This window comes from Gigantopelta aegis, chromosome 9 (genome assembly GCF_016097555.1).
Source record: "Gigantopelta aegis isolate Gae_Host chromosome 9, Gae_host_genome, whole genome shotgun sequence".
In the NCBI taxonomy this organism is placed as follows: domain Eukaryota; kingdom Metazoa; phylum Mollusca; class Gastropoda; order Neomphalida; family Peltospiridae; genus Gigantopelta; species Gigantopelta aegis.
The window spans coordinates 41,278,935-41,296,715 of NC_054707.1; the positions used below are offsets into that span (position 1 = coordinate 41,278,935).

General features: G+C 34.1%; 1 protein-coding gene across 1 annotated transcript in view; it reads right to left on the reverse strand.

The window, feature by feature from the left end:
* Window positions 1-3,283: 3,283 nt before the first annotated feature.
* LOC121381852 (C2 domain-containing protein 5-like) overlaps window positions 3,284-17,781 on the reverse strand; it is a 59,399-nt gene continuing 44,901 nt past the window's right edge. The window contains exons 25-32 of the mRNA XM_041511222.1: window positions 16,176-16,262; window positions 15,571-15,660; window positions 14,589-14,685; window positions 12,535-12,600; window positions 8,471-8,523; window positions 6,526-6,654; window positions 5,915-6,061; window positions 3,284-4,723 (exon numbers count right to left, since the gene is read on the reverse strand). Coding sequence (XP_041367156.1) covers window positions 4,598-4,723; window positions 5,915-6,061; window positions 6,526-6,654; window positions 8,471-8,523; window positions 12,535-12,600; window positions 14,589-14,685; window positions 15,571-15,660; window positions 16,176-16,262 — 795 coding nt within the window. The 3' untranslated portion in view covers window positions 3,284-4,597. The remainder of the gene's footprint in view (window positions 4,724-5,914; window positions 6,062-6,525; window positions 6,655-8,470; window positions 8,524-12,534; window positions 12,601-14,588; window positions 14,686-15,570; window positions 15,661-16,175; window positions 16,263-17,781) is intronic.

Genomic DNA, 17,781 nt, shown 5'->3' on the forward strand with positions numbered 1-17,781 from the left:
ATTTTTTTGTGAAATAAATATACATCAAAATTAAATGATCAGTTTGGCAAATTATGTTTGGAAATTAGGAGCTAAATTAGTTTTTATTTCTAAAACAAACACCATACAACAAATATAAAAGCTGATTAAACAATAAATTATAATGCTTATAAGTTAGTTTTTTTTGGCAATGAATTATGAAATTAATTAATCAAATTCACCTTTAAAGGGACATTCCTGAGTTTGCTGCATTGTAAGATGTTTCTGACTAATAAAACATTTCTACGATTAAACTGACATGATAAATATATTTTCTTGTTTAGAATATCAGTGTCTGTATATTCACTGTGTTTCTGGTTGTCTTGATATTTGTAAGAAGCACAAACTGGATTTTGTCTTCAAATAATTTCGTATGCACGAAAAAATATTTTTTAGGAAATAAAATGAAATTTAAGCTAATACAAATATTAGAACTATCAAAAACACATTTAATATACACCCACTAATATTTTATGCAGAAAAATATATTTAATATGTAATTACAATCGTTAAAAGTCTCTGTCAATAACATCTTAAAAATTGCAGCAAACTCAGGAATGTCCCTTTAATACATATTTGACAAACATCAAATTCCAACAGTAGTATCAGGAATTGTAAACTGATGGCAAGTGTGTTCTGTATTATGATTCTTTTTCCGGGATCAAATGAAAATAACACTCGGAATTCTAATGACATCATTAGAAAGTGATGTCATTAGCAATTGGAACAGGCCAAGTTGATGGTTCAAGGGTCTACAGTTAGCCAGATTTTTTTTTTTTTTAAGAAATACCAAATATACAGTTAGTTCCGTAGAAAAACGATTCTGGTTACAATGGACATAACCATATGGAGTTTTTAGATTTGCAGGTGTTATTGTCTATTTGATACCCACAAATGTTTCATTTTTAACCTCAGGTACCCTTGATCAAAAATGACATTTGCTGGATCAAATGGACAACACCACCTGCAAGTCTAAAAACTCCATATGGTTATCTCCTAAATAATATCACTTGTTCCTTTCAAGAACACAGTGGCATTAAAGGGTATATCAATATAAAATTTTATTAAAAACAGTTGGGACTGTTTTACATGTGTGGTTTTTGTGTATTGTGGCTGCAGATAACCAACACATAAAAAAAACCTGATTCTATGGTTATCAATTGCAGTTTCCATGTGAGCAGCACGATGTTTGGTATCTGCACCCACACACAAAATCCAACTTTAACCGTAGATTATTTTTAATTTCATTTTAACTTATTTTCATACTTATATCCAATTACAATCTGATTAAAATTAGCCCTACTGGGTCTACCCTGGTAGATCTAACAGCATTGCGTGGACTCCCATGTCCAGGTGACATTCCATCTATAAATAACAATTCAAATATCGACCAATTACACTTTGCTGTTTATAGCGTTATTCAGGAGCATATAAATTCTAAAAATATCGGGTGAGACTATTTATGTAAAATAGCCCTGGAAAATTAACCAAAATGGTGCTTAAAAGTCCTGGAAAATTAAAATGTTTTAATTAGATTGATCCAATTAAAGTTCAAGCACGCTGTCCTGGGCACACACCTCAGCTGTCTGTCCAGGACAGTGGTGTTAAATCAGAGGTTGTAGTAGTCTTACACCTACCCATTGTGTTGTTAAAACTTGCTCTGGGTGGGAGCCAGTACCGGGATGTGAACCCTGTACAACACCACCAAGACCGGTATTACCCATCTGGCCTGGATTGGATAACATATTAACTGCCTATATCCAATTAAGGTTGAAGCACATTTCTCCCAGGCACCATCTGACTAAGCCAGTGACTGGGTCCGAGACAGAAGGGGGACTTTAGATTAAAGACCTGCTCAGAGTGTGGAGTGTGACCGCCCTTGGGAGATGGGGAGAAAGAATAACATGAAATCTCTGGAGTTCTTTTATTTGTAAATGAAAATGTGTTGTTTATACCATTGTGGGATTTCTCATCTCGTAAGACTAAACAATATCAATTAAAAATAGCTCTATTAATTTTTGAGTTGTAAAAAAACCCAACAGCAACAAACAGACTGAGATTAACACACATTACAGATATGACACATAAATTAGCACAGGAAGGTGTCAATAACTGGAAGTGGGGATTTGTTAATTTACCACCTAGGCTTGAAAGTAGGGAAGGGCAGGCATGGTTGAGCAGAGGGGGGAGGGGTGGGGTGGTGCACTCTAGCCCCCCACAATAATTCTGCATCAAAAATATTATTGGTAGATCAGTGTCTACTTGCTTCCGCTGTTCCTGAAGGGACCAGTGCCCACCCACCCACTCCCTGACACAGCCATCATAAAGATATGGTAGGATTAACAAGTTGCACATTTAACCTACATTGTATATCACAGAGTAGCATCATGACTCGTATTCACCTGAAATCTGTCTCTACTCTACAACCTTCATAAATATAAAGAAAAAATTTTCATGAAGAAGAGGTAATAAATATTTAACAACAATGGAACATCAGCAGAAGACCTGACTAAAGTACTAATCAAAATTATACCCAGGTGATTTTCCAGCCGTGTGTATTATTTATGAAAATCTCTGGAATAAAAACCATAAAAATGTGTCAGTATTATTATGACCCGTTATGGTATTCAAATAACTGGTACAAAAAATGACAATAAATGACCTGTTATAGATAGAAATATAAGATGTATTTACAATTTTACTGCAAAACATATGTAATTTGAAACGGACTATAACACCCAGGTTGATATTGATTACACCTGATGGAGGTGAAATCACAAATACTAAGTGTAAGAATACATAGCAGTCCAGCATATTAAATCATATTGTATCCATATAATCAATGTGCTAATAAATAATTTGTTCAAATCTTAATCTGACAAAGCAGTATATTGAACTTCATTGTATTGGAAAGGACAGGTGTATTATTTCTGCTATCAATATCAACCTGGGTGTTATAGTCCGTTTCAAATTACATGTTTTGCTGCAACGATAAACCGGTATACCGCGATAATTGATCAGCTTGTTTCCTTGTATCTTATTTGACTTAAAATAGGCAAACAAACAAAAACCACATCATTTTATTAATTGGTGATGACAGGAAATGTAACAATCACGTCAAGCGTAGTCGGCTTACTTGTTGGCATACAAAGTGATAGGTTGATTATACTTGGTTCTAACTTCTAAACAAAACGTGTTAAAAGTCCAATGAAAATAACCAGTTAACGATAATTACAAATAAATGTTTTGTTACTTACACATTATCATTCATTGTTCATTTACGTTGGAATACGGCTACGGCTATCATCTTCAAAGAAATAAACCAACAAATGAGAATCACACTTCGCTGTTTTTCACTGAACTCGGAATACTTCGGCCGATCGTTCAAAACACCTCTGTTAATAACTTCGGCTCTGGTTCCGTCGATCTGCCGTAACATTGCGACTCAAAATGTACATTTCCGTGTCAAGCGAACAGCAACGGAAAAGCCCAGTAGTAAGGATTTCCGAATGTGACAACTTATAGTTTGACACAGTCACACCGGTGTTCTAGTAGACTAGTATTGTGTTAAAAAATAAAAATATGGCCTAAATCATTTAGCCCGACAGCTGAAACTAATAAAGATCATTAAAAAATTATGCCTTCTGTTTTCATTAAAAAAAAACCCAACCCATAAATATTAAATTTAAATAATATCAACTATATTGCAATACAGTTTCATATATCACAATACGGTTTTGACCATATCGTTGCACCCCTAGTAACAGGTCACGATAATAGACACAATTTTGTGGTTTTTATTCCAAGGATTTTCATAAATAATATATAAAACTGGAAAATCACCTGAGTATAATTTTGATTAGTACATAGTGGAAATTGTCAAATGAAGTAAAGCAGGGTTCTATCCCTCGTGATCGGGCCCAACCGACACTTTAAAGTTCCGACCATGGGCCTATTCACTAAACACTCACAACTTTGCGATCTTGCTGTGCAATACTAAAAGACTTGCAAAGAGGATGCTTTATTGTCTAGCAGAGCCTAAGAGACCTTTGTGAATTAGACCCCAGCACTTTTGCTGTCGATTGTTCTGACGACCACATGTAATACTATGTCAGTGTAATAAAGTCATGAATTTTACACTTTTGTAAAGAAATGGCATTGTATTTTCACTACTCAAACATTTCTGGGCTCAAGCCTTTAACTTAAAAGGTAAATAAAGCAGCCTTATTAAGCTGTATGATTGCTTCTTCCTTACTGAGGCGCCGCTAGTATACCAAGTATACTAAAGACACGGTATTTAACATTCTGTCACTTATAGAGGATGCCTCCATGACAGACAGAGGGAGGGCTGTTCCCGCCTAGTTAACATGTCTGCTGATCCGATATCTATCCACATGAGCCATTCATTCAATGACACTCCGTTCATATTGTCCTTGTTTGAAGAAATAGCTCACTATATACCCAATACTTTTCAAGATGCAGCAGAGGATTCCATTTTTTTATTTCCATCCAAAGTCGGTTTCATCTTTGAAGAAACATAAAGGAAGAATTATACTGCATCATCCGATAGGTACGAGCCTCAGCTATCAACCACTGAAGTATCTGCTGTCACCGTCTGTGATTCATTCAACGAAGACGTAACCGAAATGTCTGCACCATACACTGCACTGACTGCATCACCACACACATTAATCAAACACTGGCACTGTAAACATAAAGAATGTCTTATCAAGTGTTAAAACAAGAAATCTGCTGAATTAAATACCTTGCTTACCATCAACTATTTTAGTTTTGCTCATAGCTGTCCACCTGGATTTTATCTGTTATTATTCAATTACATTTTTAATTAGTTCAGTAAATATAATTTGTGATGTAGAAATCTTGATTAATGTAATATAGTTCTTTAAAAAAACCCAAAAGAAATAAAAATGCATTAATATCTTTAAAAAAAAAATGTTTGCATGGACATGAACATCACAGAGGCAACTACAGACCAAGTTTCATTGATTTAGGACTTAACAGTTTGTGAAAAGTAGAGATAAACATGAAAAATCAACATTGACCATAATGCAAAACATGACGCCATTGCTGTTGTCTAAAAAAGTAAGCCCTATACTTGCCTTTTAACAATGATCTGAGACAAAAAGTGACCAATCATTATATACCAATGTAAAGAAATAAGTGATCACAGACTGAAAGCAGAGAGCGACTGCAACTATTACCCTCATCCATGGTGTCAAGATGATACCCATGTTACTCAAACCCAGTCTGACATTACTGGCATTCAATCCCACATTACATGTTTGAGTTATAAATACAAAGACTAGGATCTCCACGAGTACTCGAGTACTCGGGCACGGGTCGAGTCTAGCAAGACTCGAGTCCGTTCACAGGACTCGAGTACCCGTACAAAGTGGAATCAACTATAATACACTGGACAATGTAGGACAATAATTTCAGGATTAGATAATCAACGATATAAGTGACACAATAATTATAAGATCATGCACTAGTTTCTTTTTTTAAAACACTAAATATATCAACCGGTTTCTAAATGCAATACAATGACATGATTTGGCATCCATGTTCAGCCCTGGAATTAAAATGCATAATTCTATTTAACTTTATTCTTTAATCTCATCATCATGTTTCGGGTACCCGGGTCCGGGTCGAATTTGACCCTCGAGTACTCGAGTCCCATATTTTGGACTCGTGGAGGCCCTAACAAAGACGTTACTAAACTGGTAGGGGGATATAGCCAAGTTGTAAAGCACTCGCTTGATGCATGGTCAGTCCATGTTATGCTAGTAATATTGATTTAACATGAAATTAACCAATGGAAAAAAGGCTTATATGCCAGTTGTATTAGAATAGAAATTCGTCTCCAGTAACAAACCTGGTTCTTGTTGGCATTGCTGAACACGACACACTGGGTCATCCTGTAGGCGACCAGCGCGTTACCACCCAGAGATATGACATTTCCTCGTACGACAGCCAGGATCTCGGCAATAAAACGCTGCATCAAGCCTCCCAAACCACCTTCCTGCATAAAAACACAGGGCATGAAATATGCAAAAAGCAACTGGGAATAAATTATTTACCATTTACACAAATATATGGTTTCCGTTATGGATCTGCCATCCCCCTCCCCAAACTCCATCCATATCCTTTTTTCATCTTGATTAAAGCCCCAGTGTTGCATCCCCATAATTTACAATCTTTTACAAATGGAAAACACAACACAAAACTTGCAGCTTTCAAGCCACTGACCCTAGTTTCTGATATGCTTTTCCAATTATGCAAGATAAAAAGAAAGAAAAAAGCTGCATGGCTATAAACTCATATTTATATATAGTTTCAGACCAGTAGTGTTATTGAGGCATGGCTTAATTGTTTTGTGTCTTGAAATTATAAATTAAATGCCCCCAAAAAAGATCACTTTTCAACCAATCAGATGGCCAGAAGCTGTACATATATATATATGTAAAGAAAATATAGTTACTAAACCTCTCTTAATGACGTGCTCTCTCGAATAAAGAAGAAGTTGTAGTTTCCAAGGTATTTGTCAATTTGTCCACCTGTCACCACTGGCTGTAAGGACAATTCCACACCAAATCCAAGCTGAGGAAATATTTTCTGAAAACAGGATTTAATAATATTTCTGAAAACAGGATTTAATCATTACATTTACACAATTAATCACTGCAGATAGTTTTAATCATATTAATAAAGCTATTACCACCCACCTCCACTCCGAATACAAGTTGAGATTGTTAGTCTGAATATATAAAAATAAATGTACAGAATTAATTTACTGGTGGAAAAAAATGTTTACTGGAGAACCATTAGAGGATGACCAACAGAAAAGTTTGTGTTCAGTTGAGGTGAACACTTGGTATTGTTATGCCAAGGTAGATGTTGGCGACAAGTTTGTGTTCAGTTGAGGTGAACACTTGGTATTGTTATGCCAAGGTAGATGTTGGCGACAAGTTTGTGTTCAGTTGAGGTGAACACTTGGTATTGTTATGCCAAGGTAGATGTTGGCGACAAGTTTGTGTTCAGTTGAGGTGAACACTTGGTATTGTTATGCCAAGGTAGATGTTGGCGACAAGTTTGCTGTCTTTATGCAATTCACCCATCTCCAATGGCTCTTTCTAGCTGCTGATAGTCAGCTTGTCAGAGTTTTGTGGTTTCACTGATTTTATAAGATTTGTTATGTGATAAGACCGAAATCTAGTCGTACTGAACTTAACTCTGTCTATTGTCCACATAGTTCAAGATATACATGGAAATATAACCAGTACGACACGTATGTCATAACAATTTCACATGACCAATGATTGACATAGTTTTGGGAAGTGTGGTCACAACATAATGTCGCTTCTCGGATTCTCCAGTCCTAGCTTACCAAAATGATCAGAGCCCTCAAAAGTACCCGGTCTCCGGCGGCAAATCGCTGCCTGAAACAGCTTTTGCCGCCGCCTACTTTTCGTTGATGGTAAAAAAAAAAGTGCTTTCTCTTCTTAATTTCTTCGATTTTTCAAATGTTTATGGGGGAGGACCCCCAGACCCCCCGCTTTGCCCCCTGCTATCATCACTGTTGTAGCCTGCTACTTCTTAAACTATTGAGGGCGCTGAATGATGTCATTTTACTGTCTCCTAGTTATGTTTGAAATGTTTTAACACAGTCCTTGCTATTCATAAAACATAAAATCTTATAATAATCTCTATTTACACAACATGCAAGCTTACTGCCATTTCCATATTCCCGAGTAACTTGTCAAAACATTATTTTGCAGTTATTTATCACAAATAAATGTCAAAATTATGAAATATGGCACTTGTAACTATGCAATTTATTCTACTGAATTCATTTCTGTTCCAATTTCATAGTGGACCTGTTTAAATTATAAAGAAGGATGAAAAGTTGCACCATGTGTGTGAGAGTGCTCTAATAGTTACATATTAAAAAACAATGTGCTTTTCAAAGAACTTAGATGTAATGTGAAACTGAGAACTTAAGATTTTAATACCACTTCATTTGGATCAGGGCCCATGCTTATAAAACTTAAAATTTAGACTTTAATAAAGTCCAGACTTTAACGTAATGCTATTTGAATGGCGTTGTCATGACGTTAAAGTCTGGACTTTATTAAAGTCTAGACTTTAAGGTTTATAAGCACAGGGCCTGTCCAAAATATTTAAATACTAAACAATAAAAAAAGTTCTAATTCAAGCATGACAAACAAATATGCTACGGATGACTTGGTGGCTTTACAGAATGAATGAATGAATGAATGAATGCATATTTAACGACATTCCAGCATGGCTTTAAAAGAGGTCAAATTTGAGGTTTAAATTTCAACATATCTGAAGGAATCAACATCTGCAAAGTAAATGCTTTGTAAATGTAGTTTGAAAGTCACACGTTTTTCCCAGCAAAGCTACGTACTTGTGCAATCTGCGAAGTTGACCTCTTCACATCAGGCTTCGTAAGCTGTCTTGCTGTAAAAAGAAAACTGATTGCAAAATTTCAGAGTGGATGGTTAAAATAGGTTTTCTGAAAAATAATTTTGATGTCTGCATATAAAATCATCCCGAGGCCAGTGTTTTTTGGATTCGGGCCAGTAAAAGTTACTTTGTGCAATCCCGATGGCAAATGTTTAAAAAAAAAAAATCTACACCGCTACGTCCTACAAAAACAAAAGAAACATCTACAAGTCACTTCTTTCGATTTGCTATCACGTGCAATATTTCACTAACAAATAGTTATCACCAGTAATCTCTGACCCATCCATGACATCAATATACCTACTGATATAACTTTATTAAAATTATAAAGTGTAAACATTGGGGGAAAAATTTCATTGTTTTGCCGCCATTTTGTTTTTTACACTGAAATCTAAAGATTTGTTACTCTAATACTAATAATATGCAAAACGGTAACCAGTCTTTTATTAATTTTAAAGGTTGCACGTCACTATTTACAAATACTTTAAATGTGTAAATTATTAATTTAATTTGTAAAATATAACATAAATTGAAAAAAAGTTGTTGTTTTTTTAAATGCTTAAGAACACAGTAACATGAAATAGATAAATTTAACGCTTTCCAGACGGTTCGTCCACTGGACAATTCGTCCACGGACGGTTCGTCCACCGGACAATTCGTCCACTCGATGAGTGCATTTTTTTCAAACATATTAATAGTTATTTCTTTGACATTGTAATCGTTTCTTAACATTATTTTGTGGTATACTATAACCAAAAAAGTAAAATAGACTTAGAATTCAACATTAATATCCAGTTTTTATTAACTGTTTGTACAATCTAATTAAAATTAGCTCCACTATTGCATGTTTCGTGTGAATTACGAATGCCTTAAAACAAGTTTTATTTTATAAAATAAATAATTATTAATGTAAAATTGAAGACTGATAACCCATCCCGTACGTATTGGTATGGTTCGCTGTACTGCGGCCACTAAAATAGACTCGCCCTATATTTTTCGAATTTGTATGCTCCCAAATAACGTTATAAAAGGCGAAGTGTGATTGGTCAATATTGAAATTATTATTTACAGACGAAATGTTACCTGGACACTGTAGACTACGCAGTGTTGTTAGCAATCTGATTAAAATTAGTTCTACTGGCCTAAATAAGGCATTCGTAATTCACATGAAACATATCGTATACCCTCAGAATAATTCGGAATATTTTCAAATTATTTTCAAATCACTGGCATGATTCTGCAAGTAAGGTTTTGATTGGTGGACATGAGCTACAACTGGCTGCTGTTAGATCCACATGTAATAGTGGAGCTAATTTTAATTAGATTGCTGTTTGTATTCATTATCATGCGGACGATTCGTCCACTCGCTCGTACATTATCTTACACGTCACGATGTGGTAAATAGGTAATGCAAGCCTCCGCGTCGGAAGACTTTATTACCATGTCATGTTCTCCTTAAATGGCGTAAATTCTACCCTCCCTCGTCACATGTTATCCCCATATGCCTAATAACCTCGAAATAAAATAAAAACTCGTTATCTTCAATTCCAATTTAATTAAATGTTGTTTTAGACGCTACTGGATCCAACTTGGTGAAACAAGCTTAAACTAATTACTTCACAATATCACAATAGAGGACACCTGTACACTTAATTGGTAAAGCAAACAGAAACCAAACAAGTTGAAAGGGAAGGGCTAAAGATTATCTTTACTGGGTATACTGTATTAAAAACATCCTACGACATGTAGCGTGAAAGGCGTACATTATAGAAACAAACAATAACCGAATAAATAGAAACGCCAAAGAATTATGTCTGCAGAGCACTGTTACAAAAACATCTACTAAGCGTAATGATGCCGTAATCTAATGCAATATAATTTATTTTCACCATTGTAAATTTATGACACGGCAAACAAAAATATGGGGTAAAATATATCTAATAGTTTATTTAGCCCCTACGTACATGTAGTACACATTATTTAGTCCATGGACGAAATTTACTGGGGAAATAAAAACCCAGTGGACGAATTGTCCGGAACTGATTTTTTGTAGTGGACGAATCGTCTCGAGTTCCTCAGTGGACGAATTGTCCAGTGGACGAATCGACTGCATCCCAATTTAACAAAGTACCCAAATTACAAAATTACTAATATGGTGTGTGTGTGTTGGAGGGGGGGGGGGGGGGGGGGGGGGGGGGGGGCCTAAACGGCAATACATGCACACTTTATGCTAATAAAGGTTCTTAATTGTTTCTTTTGTTTTTTTGTTTTTTGAGGGTTTGAGGGGGTGGGTAAGTTCCCATTCATAAGTAAATGCTGTTAATTGTTGTAATATCTCGGTAACATGGATTATTTTTTATAACTTAGGTGGTTTTAGTGGAAACAATTATTTTAAAATTTTAATAGGTACGGTAACTTTATTCTAAACTGATGAAAATTATTTACATATTTTTCTAAATAAACCATAAAGCATGCCCAATGAGCCTATCTGTTGTGTAAATTGACAAATTGATTAAACATGATCTCAGTATGAAAAAAAGGACATTAAAAAGTAAATTTTTTTAATTTACTGTTTTTTTGTTTTATCAACAGTTAAAATTGGGCAAGTGAATTTTTCACCAGGGCCAGGGAATTTTCAAATCCACTGGCCCTATGGCAAGTGAATTTTAAAAATATTCTAGAACCCGTTAAATACGTGTGAACTGTTGCAGATGGTCTAAATTATAAGTAAAATAATTTTAGTAGGGTGTCTAGATCAGGGCGTGCAAAGTTTATAGGGATTCAGACATACATGTATTCCCTGGGAATATATACTGAAAAAATAGAAGAAAATTTGTGCTTGGCAGAGAGTGGTGTTCGAGCCCCGAAACTGATGTCTACACACGTGCCTATTGTCATAACATTATTTTGTAAATTTTAACAAAATATATAGCTTTTCTCTAATATATGAAAGAGTTTTAAATTATGATACTGACTGTCCATTTTAGAGATTGATTGCCTTGTGTAACGTAAAAATATTCAAAATCTTTCATAGTATGTTTTTAGAATTTTGAAAGATATCATTTAACATAGTTTGTTAATGATCTTACTTGTCTGTTTAACTCATGATCCAACTATTTTGTTAGAAACTGGCCACGGTTTGTTTCAGAAAGTTGTTGGAGGTGTTCCACAATCAAGTAGAACAAAAATCAGATGATTTTTTGCCTCCCTCACTTCTGTTTTTAAGATGTATTTAAATGCAAACATAACACATTTCATAACGTTTCCCCACTCTAAAGTGTGGAATAAACCCTTTCTCATGATAGATACATTGTTAAGAGTTGAAAGGAATTTTGTAATTGATGATAATGACACCATAGCACGAACAATATATCGGCTACTGGGTGTCCAACTAAGGTAAATGAAGTGATGATCAACATCAATATACAAACTTCAAAAGTGAAATTAAAAAATAGTGTAAAAAGCTAAAAAAAATTGTTTTGTTTAACAACACCACTAGAGCACATTGATTAATTAATCATCAGCTATTGGATGTCAAACATTTGATAATTTTGACTTGTAGTCATCAGAGGAAACCCGCTACCTGTTTCCATCAGCAGCAAGAGATCTTTTATTTACACTTTCCCACAGACAGGAAAACACATACCATGGCCTTTGACCAGTTGTGGTGCACTGGTTGAAATGAGAAAAAACCCAATCAGTTGAATAGATCCACTAAGGTGATTCGATCCTGCGACACAAGCACCTCAAGCGAGCATGTAAAGAGCTATGCAAAAATATAAATAACATAGGTGAATAAATTTAATATTTGGAATAAAATTCAGTATCTCTTAATAATTGCAAGAAAAGTTCAGGATGGAATCGAAATGATTCCCTCATATTTCCTCTATGAAATATATCTTTTCTTGTCTGCTTAAGATGATTGCACTCCACCAAAATGTTGTAAACCCACTGACAACACTCATACTGAGATGGAAGATTAATTGATGGGATAAGCAAATATACCTTTACTGGTACTGGACGGGGCATTATCAAAATCCATAGGGAACATAAGATCATCACCCTCAGTTTCTGAAACAAACAAAAACATTAAATTATTTTATTTCTTCCCAAAACCAAAACGAAACATTTATGGTTTTCTTCACAAAATTCTAATATTGGGAACATCAGATCATCACCCTCAGTTTCTGAAACAAACAAAAACATTAAAAAAATATTCTTTCTTCCCAAGACAAAAACAAAACATTTATTGTTTTCTTCACAAAACTAATATAAAACATTTATTGCAATTTACTTCAGAAAGAAATGGAACATTTATTATTTATAGTTTTCATCAGAAAAAAAAGAGAGGATATATTTATTAAAGCTTTGTCACAGGAAGAAAATAGATTAAACATGTCATGTCTGACACCAGCAAAGTTAGTTCTCATGCTTCCATCTCAGAACTGAAGTGTGCCTATTATAATCTATGGCACTCTTTAGTTGAAATATGCATGTTGGGACTTGAGAAGAATTCAAAACTGTCAAGACTCGGGTGGCCACATTGATTTTGAATCCGCCTGAAAAATAATACTTATATCATTTGGACCAAGTTTAGATCCTGGTGGAATTTTAGAAGAAACCCGAAAAAAATTTTTTCAGTCAATAAGAGACCAGGACCCATATTCACAAAACATTGTACGTCTAGTTTTACACATAAACGTAAAACTACAACTGAAGAGCTATTCATGAAACAACGTTAACGTAAGTTACGTGTAAAGTTGGACGTAAATATGAGTGCCTCCAGTTACAACTAATGCTGCATGTAAGTCGAGTACTTATAATAAATCAAGCATGATCGCCGTTATTTACTATTACTTGCGGAAAATGGGTGCATTTCCAATAATTGAAGCAGTTCATGATGGCGAACGCCCATGGATTGAACATATGTTTTTTGGCAATTGAACAGATGTTTTCGACTCGGCCATATTTCTCTTTTCCTTTTTAAGAATATCCTAAAGTTTGTACCAAAATGCAGATCCTCACCAATACCGAAATGCCATGGTTCGCCCTTCGTGATGTTGTTGTTAGCAGACGACAAACGAAATTGCGTTTTGCACATTTGTTATTTACTCAGTAGCCATTTGTTTTTTTTAATTTCTCCGGTAAGAGAATTACAATTGTAGATTTACGTCCAAGTAAGTTACATTTACGTTTACGACTGTCTTTGAGAATAAGGTGCTTCTTGCACGTAAACGTAAATCTATGGCAGACGTAAGTGCTAGTCGTAGATGTAAGTTTACACCTTTTCATGAATATGGGTCCAGATCAATCATCTTGGATTTTGTATTGGTCCAAAAAGTAAAAGCACTTGGTCAGAGCTATGAGAGGATAATCTGAACCAAGCCAGGTGAGCTAAAAACTAGGGTGACTATTGCTGTCAGTTTTACTATTGCGATAGTTAAAATACTATTGTGATAGTATTGCAATAGTAACAGTACTATTGAAATAGTATTGCAGTAGTATTGTGAATTCTTAAATCACTTGATAACAGTACTATGAATAAATATTTCACAAAATTATTTACCCTAGTCTTCCAATATGTATGTAGGTTTGTCTGTGTGGGTATGCGTGTGTATGTACGTGTGTTTGTGTTTGTATGTATATCTGTGTTTGTACTTGGTTATTTTTAATAATGTCACTAAGTAGTGAAAACATGCGTTGGTCGTAGACCATATTTCTTTATGCATACAATCGAAACTATTGATAGTTGAATAAACAATTGCACTAGTTATCGATAGTTGAATTAAAATTACTGATGCATTGCTATGGAAACATTGACTACCACAACATATTGATAATTCGAGGTATTGTTACACCACTACTAAAAACTGATACAGAAGTAATATTTTATTACGTAGTTTACAAATAATATGATTCACAAAGTAAAACTAAAATCAACGTTAAAAAATATCTACATGCTTAATAGACTAACATCATTTAAAATGTACTCAGCAATATCTACTCAATTTCTGGGGTGAGGGAGGCTGAGCATTAGTCTCTACCTGTGTCATACTCACTGGATTTTGCCGATCCCTTGCCAGAGGGTAACTGGAGCAGTGTTTGTGCTATCGGGATAGTATCAACAAGACGAAGACAGCAGCCTGTTACGGAAATCTATAAACAGAAAATCGTATTAAAAGAGTATAAATCCTATTATGGCTATTAGTATCAGACAGTTTAATGACATACTGTCACGGATTTAAGGACCGTATTTCACTAAAAATGGATAATAAATAAAAATTACATTAATTATTGGAAACCAAATCGAGCTATCGCATCACCTTAACTGAACCATGACGGAGTGAAATCCATGTCATCCCTCTTGGCAATTTTAGTTTTTGAATTCTGGACCATTGCCATAATTCAATTATTTTTACAAAATGTCATTAATAAAATTGGTGGTTATGAAGATGGTTGAATAAAGTACATTTAGGGACAAATCAAATTATTTTTGTTCAGATAATACTGTTAGACCATTAAATAGGTCAGTGGTCTGTGACAATATGCCTTTAATAAAGAATTCAACTCGAATAAACAATTACAACCATTTTCAGTTTTCTTCTGAACAGCTGTATGGAATGGCACTTTACTGAGAAAGTGGGGTGCAATGAATATTCCCTGAAAAATCTGGTAGGTGTGCTGACTACTGTATATAGCATTAAATTTTCACATATCCTATCAGTAAAACGGAACCTTTTAAAAACCAGAATTCCATAAAAAAACAGACGTTTTTATAATCCATTTTTAAACATCAGTATATAACCACCTCTTTAAACAGGATACCCCTTATAACTGGACTTTGTACATGGGTGTCCGGAGTAGTAACAAGCAATTAAACCATCTAAACCAATCGAGAAAACTAAAAGAATACAATATACCATATAAGAATCTGCCTTAAAAAAGTTCAGTGTTTGCAATGAAATATACCATATAAGAATCTGCCTTAAAAAGTTCAGTGTTTGCACTGAAATATGCTAACATCTCGAGTCTCAAACTCACCTGTAGTTCATCCTCATCTGGAATTTCAACAATGAAGTCGACCTCTGTCAAACAACATGGAGTCATTTTGCGTAATTTGAAAAATACTTTCTACAAAAAAGAAAAAACCTAAATAAATTCACTAAATTTTAATGGGTTGTCTTAAGCATAGTAATAATTTTTGATTGATTATTATATACAAATAAAGTATTGCCTAATTTGAAAAATATATTCTTTTAAAAATAAATATATATATAATATAAATTCACAACGTTTTAGTTCTTGAGCAGATGTTATCGTTTTATTATTCAGAATAAACCAATAAAGTATACATTATATTCAGCAAAACGTTACACAATAAAAAATTTTGTCAAACTACTAGTGTCGACAATTATTTATTCCATTCAATAAGTTGACTGAACATGACATTGTTTTTTAATTTGTTTAGGGTTCTGACAGATTTGTTTTGGAGGGGGTGTTAACAATTTAAAAATAATTTTTGCAGCTGGAAACAAAATGGGATTCCAGGGACTAATAATAATAATACTGTGAAACATTGTTTTCAGAAATCCTTGGGTTTAATTAATCGAGGTAATAAACAAAAGTGACAGAGATGATTTACATACTCTAAGCACACCATGAAACAATTCTGAAAATGCTGACTTGTTGCTAGTCTGAGGTGAAAATCTTCCGGTCCACACATGGGAAAACATCTGAAATAAAGTAGTTGAAAACACCGGAAACAACACTTTTAGAATGAACACATTTTATTTAAGGTTATATGGGGTCAGACATATGGTTAAGGACCACACAGATATTGAGAGAGGAAATCTGCTGTCGCCACTTCATGGGCTACTCTTTTCGATGATTAGCAGCAAGGGTTCTTTTATATGCACCATCCCACAGACAGGGCAGTACATACCACAGCCTTTGATACACTAGTCGTGGTGCACTGGCTGGAATGAGAAATAGCCCAATGGGCCCACCGACGGGGATCAATCTGAGACTGACCGCGCACCGAGCGAGCACTTTACCACTGGGCTACATCCCGCACTCTTTCAGAATGAAACAAAATACAATGTACATGTATGTATTTAAAAAATTTAACAAGAACAATGTAAAATATTTGAAATTGTTACAACAGTTTCAGAATGAAACAAAATACAATGTACATGTATGTATTTAAAAAATTTAACAAGAACAATGTAAAATATTTGAAATTGTTACAACAGTTTTAGAATGAAACAAAATACAATGTACATGTATGTATTTAAAAAATTTAACAAGAACAATGTAAAATATTTGAAATTGTTACAACAGTTTCAGAATGAAACAAAATAGATGTATTTAAATTTTAAAAAAAATAGAACAGTTTAAAACATTTCAAACAATAGTTTCAGAATGAAAAAAAGGGCATGTATGTTAAACATTTAAAACAGTAGTTTAAAACATGTGCAACAAAATAGTCTCAAAATTGTTATAAGTTTAAAACATTGCAAACAAAATGATTCAATATATCAGGTTTGGGGGAGGTGGATAGGATATAGCTAAAACTTGAGAAAATTATACAAGTGGTTCATATCAAGTGAAAAATATGTTCCAAACATTTAAAACATTATTTAAGGATTGTCCGTTATTTCTTTTACAAAGCCATTCTCACATAAGTTTGCAGATGCTTTTTTTGGTTCATACCCAGATGAACGTAAAAGAAATAACAGACAATTTGAATCATACTTACTAATAATAACACTAAAACTTCATACTTTATTTCGAATTATTTTTGGTCCATAAACAATAATGCTCAATAAGACAACTTGCCCATATAAAATGACGTCATCAGATATGACATTCCCTGACGACGTAATTTTTATGTTCATCGATAATTGAACAAACTCCTGTTGCTACGTCTAGACCAATGGAATGGTGTTATGTGGTAATGAATGTAACAGAAATTTAACTATTTCATTTTGTATTCTTATTGATTTGACACCTTTTATACATATAACACATATTTTACTCTCTAAAGTGCCAGCATAGAAAAAACTTTTCTGTTTATATTTATGCAATGAAATAAGATTTAAAATATATAGAGGATATTAAACAAGCTACTATGTATTATCAAGTTTAAGTCCCGAGTAAAATAAGTTTTCTTTGTCACGAGCTTTAGCGAGAGACAAAGGAAACTTATTTCATGTGTTTAATATTTTATGTATTACTCCAGCCTGGACGTGT